This window comes from Merops nubicus, unplaced genomic scaffold (genome assembly GCF_000691845.1).
Source record: "Merops nubicus isolate BGI_N331 unplaced genomic scaffold, ASM69184v1 scaffold6302, whole genome shotgun sequence".
NCBI lineage: Eukaryota > Metazoa > Chordata > Aves > Coraciiformes > Meropidae > Merops > Merops nubicus.
Window position 1 is genome coordinate 2,482 of NW_008591452.1, and position 8,829 is coordinate 11,310.

The 8,829-nt window shown below is 44.1% G+C and overlaps 1 protein-coding gene across 1 annotated transcript in view; it reads left to right on the forward strand.

The window, feature by feature from the left end:
- LOC103782486 (abl interactor 2-like) overlaps positions 1-7,671 on the forward strand; it is a 9,881-nt gene extending 2,210 nt beyond the window's left edge. The window contains exons 3-5 of the mRNA XM_008950256.1: positions 3,108-3,194; positions 3,511-3,684; positions 7,221-7,671. Coding sequence (XP_008948504.1) covers positions 3,108-3,194; positions 3,511-3,684; positions 7,221-7,396 — 437 coding nt within the window. The 3' untranslated portion in view covers positions 7,397-7,671. The remainder of the gene's footprint in view (positions 1-3,107; positions 3,195-3,510; positions 3,685-7,220) is intronic.
- Positions 7,672-8,829: the final 1,158 nt, after the last annotated feature.

An 8,829-nucleotide genomic window follows, 5' to 3' on the forward strand; every position in this document is an offset into this window, starting at 1 on the left:
GGATAATTCTCTGCAAGCTCCCATGGCATTGTTGGCAAGTAATCATGGAAGATGCCAGGTAAACTTTAAATAAGTTGCATAACTGTAGTGCAGTGTGTGTACCCAAAAAGATGATGGTGATTGTGGTGATTAGCCACTTGAGCTGTAAATCACAAACAAAATACTTCAATTATACTGGCATGATTGCTTCAACACAAATAAGCAGTTGTAGTAAGAGACTTTTTTTTTAATCCAGCTAGCAGAATACAGAATTTATGAGCTTTGCAGTTACACTAGACCAAGGTTTTTTTGCCTGTACCTTGAAAGGAGAGGATGTTCAAGCATGAAGAATTAATGAGGACCCTAAGAACAGAGGGACTCTCCTGTCTGTAAGGAGCAGGGTTAATAGTGACAGGAAAGGGCCCACAATTGCATCTCAGCATTCCTGGAGAGAGAGAGAGGGAACACAAACTTAGGAGGTGAAAAAGAGACCTTACAACTGGCAGAGGGACGTGCCAGCTGTGGCTTGTTCTTTTTTGCACTGACATTTTATTAGCATGTTGGCAGTGTCATTTTTGTTTATTCACTTCACAGGAGGATGAGACACTTGCCTTGCTCTGTTCTTCTGAGTGCCACTTCTAAGCTAATATGACTTCCCAGCTTCATGGTGGGACCTTTTTAACAACTGAAAAGAAGATATTAAGAAATGCAGATGCTAACTGATCTCAGCATGTGTCTGTCCCAGAGCCACTCTGGCCAGCTGTGCCACCCCACTCCTGCTTTAACTTTGCAGATACCAGTGTCTAAGCAGAGCATGGGCTAGAAACCCTGGGGGAAAAGCTGGGCAAGTACTGAGATGGTGATCTGCCCTGCACACTGCTTCTGTAGCTGAACTCTGACCAGGCTGAAGCAACCCACTGGGAGATGCTCTTGAGCATTTCTGAATTGATTTACAGCAACTCTGTAGAGAACTCTTCATCTACCAATGGTCTAGCTGTGAGGGAACATCTCAGATGGTGTTTATCTCATCTTTGGAGACAGCAGAGAGACAGTCAGGTTCTTCTGATGCACTTCATAAACAAAGTCATTATTAATAAAGTATTAAATATATTTGCTTCTAAAGGCCAAAACTAGCTTAGAGGCATTTTATATCCTAGAGAGACAGTCTAATAGGACATGATAGTCCCTGCATTGTGCATAGACTGCAGCACAAAGCAAATGGCTGAGCCAGGCAAGGAATGATGTCAGCTAGGGTTAGCATCACCATTTTGGTTAAACTACACAACCCAGACTAAACTAAGGGATTTTGTTTTGTATTTGCTTGGGGTGCTTGTCTAGAGTAATTCATTTTTCTACATGGAGAGCCTTGTTATTTCTTTCAGAGGAATATATATAGCACATGAACAAAGCACACTGAAGGGACCTGGGAAGCTGAAGCTGGTCTCACGTGATAGATATGAATTGTATGAATCCTTGTGGTGTAGAGCAGAGGAAACATTCTGAAACTGTACATTTTTATAGCATATATCATTAAAAAGGCAAGGACATCATAGTTGCATAAGAATGCTGAATTCATGAATATTAGTTCATTTCAGTAGGGCTTCAAATTCAATTTCCCCTTTCCTGCTTTGAAAAAAGCAAAACCAAATCATTTTCCAGCTACTGTGGTTATTATACTAGAAGCAATAAATACTCTCAGAGGTCATGTCAGTCAAGTCAAAGAAGCTGTAACTGGAGACACGTTTCAGGTTTTTCTCAAGAAGTATCAATTAAATTGGGAGATAATGGAGCTTGTTTTATGTGGAGGTACAAGGATATTTGCAGGAAAAGGGATGGTTGCTTTCTTTGGTTTGTTTTGGTTGGTTGGTTTTGTGTTTTTTTTTTTTTTGGGGGGGTAGTATGTGGTCATGAAAGGAATGTGAATTTGAGTGACAGATGAGCTCCAAAGCATGTCAGATAATAGTCACTGAAATAAGCAAACAGAAGAAATTTTGAGACATAAAGTTTAAAAGTCCTGGAGTTCTTTTCATTGGCCATGATGATATTAATGGATTCCAAAAACTACTACCTCATACCTGGCAGTTTTCTTACCAGCTCTGGAATTAGTCTGAAATTTATTTAGTTCTGCTTTGCAAGCTAAATAAATGTACTGGTACCTGACGTGTAGCCCTTTTTTCTTCCCTCTTTTGGACATGACTAAATGGTTTTGAAAGCCACTGCTAACAAGAAAATTATTGAGTTGTGCTTTTCCTTTAGGTGTGTTTCCTGAAAAATAGTCTTGTAACATCCTTAAAGAATAGTACTTGTGATACTAAACTAGTTAGCTATTGTTTTTTAACTTGGCTAGATAACCAAAACTTTTACTCCTGCCTTAAACCACGGTTCAATGTTACATTTGCAGCTGGTTGAGAATATCTTCTTTAATTGTGAATTCACAGGTATTGGACACACCCAGCTAAACTTTTATTCCTGCCTTACACCACGGTTCAATGTTACAACATTTGCAGCTGGTTGAGAATATCTTCTTTAATTGTGAATTCACAGGTATTGGACACACCCAGCTCTTCTGGCAGCAGTAAAAAGGCCGTTCAGAGCTGAGTGCAGGGCTCAGGGAAATGGTGGGGGAGGGAAATGAGGCAGCACATCTGGAGCAGGCCCTGCAGCAGCACATCTGGAATAGGCCCTGCAGCAGCACTTTGTTCTACCAGTAAGGTCACAAGTCCTGCCTCTTCCAAGGAAGCTCAATTCTCAGAGGCATCTTTTTCCACTTTGCCTAAAATAACTGCCTCACTTGATGTGGTTTTTGGCCCGTGTTTTGGAGAAAACCAGTTATAATCCATTTTCATTACAAAGGATTGGTGGATGCTGTTACAGAAGTCACCTCTATAAATATTCATTTGATCTGGGAGGTGAAGGATTGCAGGGAGAGAATCCTGTTGATAGAGTTGCTGGATCTGTTAATAAAGGAGTGTGCTGAAACCCTTGAGCTGTTCCTCAACGGCGGCCTTTTTATCTCAGCTTCTTGGCAGCCTGCTGCACTGTCTGAGTGGTGATGATGTGGACTTTCCTGTTTGCTGCCCTGTTGTGTTTCTAACTGAATGCCTCTCTCTTTTTAATTCCTGTGGCAGCATCCCTTGCTCCTCCTCCCCCCTCCATCCTACAGGTAACTCCACAGTTACCGCTAATGGGATTTGTGGCCAGAGTTCAGGAAAACAGTAAGTTTGCTGCTTCCTTGTGCTATGATTTATTACTGGATGTGGCTTTTGAGTGGATGAAAGATTTGTCTGTATATAGCCAGAATTCTGCCTTCTCTACTGCCTCTGCAAGTTTGTCTGAAATTGCAAAGGGAGGAAAGAGGAAACTATTTTAGTAGAGGAACCTGATTATTCTTTATCTGAATTTAATTGTCTCTAATGTATTTCCACAAGTTCTATTGGTCCCAGTGCCACTAATTGGGATGGGAAGGTTTACTTCAGCCTGCTGCCCTGGTTCCAGAGACATTTTCATGGTTACACTATTGCCTGTTTTCAGTTTCAGATACTCCTCCCCCCCCACCTCCTGTGGACGAGACAGTGTTTGATGAGTCTCCACCTCCACCTCCACCTCCAGAGGACTACGAGGAAGAGGAAGCAGCTGTGGTGGAGTACAGTGACCCATATGCTGAGGAGGACCCTCCTTGGGCACCAAGGACTTACTTAGAAAAAGGTGGGTCTAGAGCTAGTAGAGATGGTGGGGTCATGTTTGTAACAACATTTTGTACAAGCTTCTGCCATCTCACTTCAGGCAGAGCCTGCCTCAACTCCCTGTAGCCCATGATCTGTTCTGTGGTAGAGGTGCTCCTCCAAATGGCAGCTTAAAGAGAGAAATTTAAGCTCCTCTTTAGAGTCATGACTCTTTCACCCCATTCTCCACAAAGGGAACATAATGATTAGCTGGCTAATTACATATTTTGTCAATCCTCTGTGATCTGCTTAAGACTCACCTTTCAGTAGTCTGCTTAATCCTAACAAACTCATATGAGGTCAAAACCAAACGAGTTGGTGCTGCAGTTGCACAGCTGTGGACACAGGAGTGCAGCCTGAGAAGGGCTGCAGTGTGTGTCTGGGGCTCTGGCAGCTGCAGGGCTCAGCTACAAAGGGCTGGAGCTGAGCAGGACTCACTGACTGAGGCATTGCTGTGTGGCTGCTTCTTGGTGTCTTCCAGTTCTGAAACAGGGGTGTGGAAACACCCTGGAGTAAGGCTACAAGTAAAATAAATGAAGTAGGTAAATGGCATAGAGGTTCTTGAATGTGAAGAAAACCTACTGGCTGGTATTCTGCTGTAAAACAGGGTGATGTATCTTAGTAAAGGCTGATATAAAAACTAATGTTGCGAAGCAACCAGATATCTCAGCTGAGTGGAAAAAAGAAATAATTTAAAAAATGAAGAGTGCCACAAAGATAAACCCAGTGCAGAACTTGAGGGGAAGGAATAAAAAGAGATGGAAGAGGCATTTTCTGCCAACTCCAACCCCAGGTAAGTATTACTGTTCCTGAGGGAGATGAAGGAACATGTGGGAGTTTGTTATTCCCCCACCCTCCCTCCAGCTGCTCTAAGTGTTGAGTGCAAGGAGCACCCAGGCTTTGCTGGCAAGCTGAGAATCTTTCTCAGATAAAGTGTCTGACTTGCAGGGTGTTTACATGACTGCTTTATCTACTGACCTCTCTACACCACTGACTGGCTGCAAGTGTCACTGCTAATCTCTTGTGGCACACAGGCTCTTTGATTAGCAGTTGCTTCAGCTTACTGTGGTCAGGGAAGGTTACTTCCATGAGGGGAAACAGGGTAAGAAGGGATCACTTTTTGATAGGAGAATGAGTCTCAAGATTTTTCTCTGTATTTTTTCAGGCATAAGACACCTAATTCTACATCTGTATTGCTCTGGTGTATTTCTGTTACTCCTGCCACCTGGCCCTCAGCAAATCCTCAGTGGCATTTCAGCTAGGAGCAAAAGAGAAAGAAGAGGCCCCTGATGTGCCTTGCTTGTTTATATTGTCCCAGAGAAATGCAAAGGGGTGTGTGTGTGTGAGAGTGTGTTTGTGGGGAAGAGAAGCCACAAAATCATGTGGCAAATGTCCCAGGAAAACACTTTTCTATTGGAAGAAATACTGACATTTGAATGACAGCTTATTCTTCTGAGCTGCTTTTCTGGGAGACTCTGTAAGAGCTTGTGGACTGAAATAATTCATACAGGTGCATACAGGCACAGATCTGTTCCTTTTCAGCAGGCAGCCCAGGCACATCTGGCTTGGTATTTACAGAGAAAATCACATGGGGTGGCAAAACTGTCATGAGAGTCTTTAATGATGAGCTGGAGAAAGTCAGGGTCTTAGTCTGAACACTTTTCCTGCAGAAAAGCAAAAGTACAAGAAACCAAAGATTCTCTCAGATTGATGTAGAGTCTCATGCAAAAACTATTATAGATTAGATAGTAATGGTTTTTCTAGATAATATTTTGAAAACCAGATGACTAAAACATCTAAAAGGTCAGTCTGTTCTTAGAAATGCTTATTAAAGTAATAAAAAAAATAAATTGCTTGCAATATATGAAGCAGTGTTGAATAGTTTTAGGACACCAGGAAGATGAGTTAGGGACACAGGTGTGGGTTCTGTTGTAGTCATCTGAGCAGCTCTGCTCCAGTTCAGCCCACATCTAGAGAGCTGACTGCTTTGCTGGAGGTGGGAGAGCAGTGCTTGGCTGTGATTTTTGGGTAGCAAACAAGCTAAAAGAGGACTTTTGTACTCAAAGAGTGCATCTGCTTGTCCTGATAGGATAGTAGTAGCATCAGGCAAGCTGCAGTGTCCACAAAGCACACTGCAGCTTCCCTTTGAGCTGTGTGTCTGGGTGTGTGGCATGACAAGCTAAGGAGATGTCCCAGCTTTGCATATCAGAGGAGCAGAAATTGATAGCCATAGAAGGAAAAGTTACCCTCATCCCACACAGAGGCAGTGTGTGGCCACAGCTGCCAGATTCCAGCTGGCCCACACTTGGGGTCAGTCTGGTGTCCCTGAGTTCAGCCAAACTTGAACTGGTGGCACTACAGACAGAAGGATTAAATAGTACCAGAAGGAACTAGAGTACACCAAAAAATTGGAAGGGAATTGGAAGTTTCTGCCATTCTTGGATTATTATTATTAACAAAAGAATGAAGCACAGCAGCCCAGTGACTCTAGGAAGAAATGTTTTAAAATGAGCAGGCTTAGAAGGCAGTTAAAAAGGCATTTTGAAGGACTTTAATTGAATGTGTCACATGTTCATACAGTGACTTCTGTTTTTCAAGCTAAAAATGTGCTCATTCCTCCATGCTATGTCTAAAGCCAGTTAGATGAGTTGCTTAACAACTGTGCTGGCACAAGTGTGGAGCCAGCAACGTGTGGTTTTTAAATATACTCTGGTGAAATGACACAAATCTCCTGTTTGGGAGATTTATGAAAAAAGATATCAATTTCTGTACACAGTCTGATTCTCCACTGGGGTTTATTTGTGTATTTCACTGGAGAACTAGTCAGGATGCAGGTAGGAAATACTTGTATTGATTCCTTTGCTCCCTCCAAAGGAAATGAACTCTTTTATTCTGAAAGTGATGAGTTTTGTGGGACTTTTGGACACTGCTCATGAACACTTAGTGGACATACTGTTAATTTTTTCTCCTTGCTTTGATTTTGAGTATCTTCCCTTCTGTCCCCAGTACAAGATTTTAGGATCCCCCTCCAACATCCATTTCATTTCAATGGCAGCACTACAGGTTTCATTGCCAAGTGCTCAAAGGAGTGACTGATGCTGTTTGTAGAAGTATTTGGAGTCCAGCATAGCTAATTTTCTGTGTGGAACACGTAATGATAGGACTGAGAATGGAAAAACATAGCAAGCTGATGTTTATTTCCTGCCATTTCAAGACTCTCTTTAATTTTTAAATGTTTAAAATCTTTCCAGTGCTTTGTCCAGTTTCTCTGACTTTCCTCACAGCTTTTGTGCCTTCTGTGAAATATTCTGCAGCTGTAAGGAAAACATCCTGGTACAGTAGGTGTGTGATTTGTTTCAGAGAACCACCTTGACTTCTTCCTGCCTCCTCACTGGGATTCAGGCTGCAGAGAGACGTGAGGCAGTGCAGTTCTCTGAGAGGTGGAGAACTTTGGGGGAGGTAGGCTGGTTTTCCTGCTCCCTGCTCCTCTCCTGACAGTCATGCTCTGTTCTTTCCTAGTGGTGGCAATCTACGACTACACCAAGGACAAGGAAGATGAGCTCTCCTTCCAGGAAGGTGCCATCATTTATGTCATCAAGAAGAATGATGACGGCTGGTATGAGGGGGTGATGAATGGAGTGACAGGGCTCTTCCCAGGGAACTATGTGGAGTCAATCATGCATTACTCAGAGTGAAGACTAGAGGACAGAACACTGCATCTCCTGCTGCAGGAGCTGTCAGGGCTTCCCAGGTCTCCACAAGCCTCTGGGGCCCCATCCACTGTAACTGAATGAAGGATAATTGTAACAACCACTCTTTTTGGGGTTTTTTTGTTGTTTGTTTTTTTTCCTCATTATCAAACAGTAGTGATTTGAGTTGTTTGAACAAATGGCCCTTTGGCTGCCAGCAGAGGCTGTCCTGAGCTGCCTGGCCGTGGATTGAGCTGACCCATCCCCATGGAACAGACTTGTTGAGTAGCTGATGCTTCACTCCAATTCTGACGTCTTCTGGGAGGCCTTGGGATCTGTCTCAGGAATGCTGTGTGCTCCCCTTGGCAGCAGTGCCTGGCGCTCGGGGTCTCCTGGATGCTTGTGGTGAAGGGTTACTGGCCATGGACATGCCTCCTGTTTCTACACTACCCTCCTGTGCAGCTGGAAGAGCAGTTGTGCACTAGCAGACACTGGGATTTCTGCACAGAGCCGTTCCTGTAACTTACTTCCAGATAGTTGGATCCATCCTTAGCATAAGCACTTGTGCAGGTGCTCTGCACACGTAGGCTGGCATGGGCACACAGAGCTGGCTTCACTCACTCCCCTCTCAGTTTGGACAATGAAGATGGCTGCAGCCCAGATGACCCCACCCTCCTTTCCTCTTCTTTTGAATGCCACAGATTTTTGTGTTCTGCACTGATGTAAATGTGCTGCTCTCTGCAGCGAGCTACTCGCCACGGGTGCTGCCCCTTGGAACAGAACTCACAGATGCCCTTGATGGTGAAGGTGAAACAAAGTTTACAGGTCCTCCCAGGGTCTGAAGATCAACTCTAGGGGCTGTGATCTAAGGTTCAAATCTCCTCATGCCTGCTTGCACTAGAGAAACTTGCCCCCAACTTTAGTCTTATGCACAATATAATCTTACAAATCCAATCAGGTATTGTAAATTGGCTGTTTTGTACTTGATGACTAGATTTGCATACGTCCTGTGAGAGCCCTGTGCAGAGGCAGGACAAGCAGCAATTGTCATCCTCATGCCTGTTGCCAAAATCTCTGTAGTGGCAGTAAAAAAGGGCTCTTGTGTGTACTGGTTTCCCATGGAAATCCGAGCAGTAACTAGTAGTAGTCTTAGCACTTCCCCTGGCCCTCCCCATCATTGATCACAGAGAAGTAGGTGTTTTGGGCTGTGCTGGTGGATGTGGGGTGCAGTGGTGCCAAGCCAAGGCCCTGTTGCCCCTTGTGTTGATGGTTTGTGTTCTCATCCAGCCTCAGTGAGCATGGTGCTGGGTGCTGTGCTGGCCAGGTCGGGGAGAGGCACTGCCTGCCCTGGGAGGGACCAGGAGCCACCTCTGGGTACATGCCACACATGAGCAGCAAACTGAGCACACTGCCTGCTCCAGTCCTGTTAGCACGGTGGG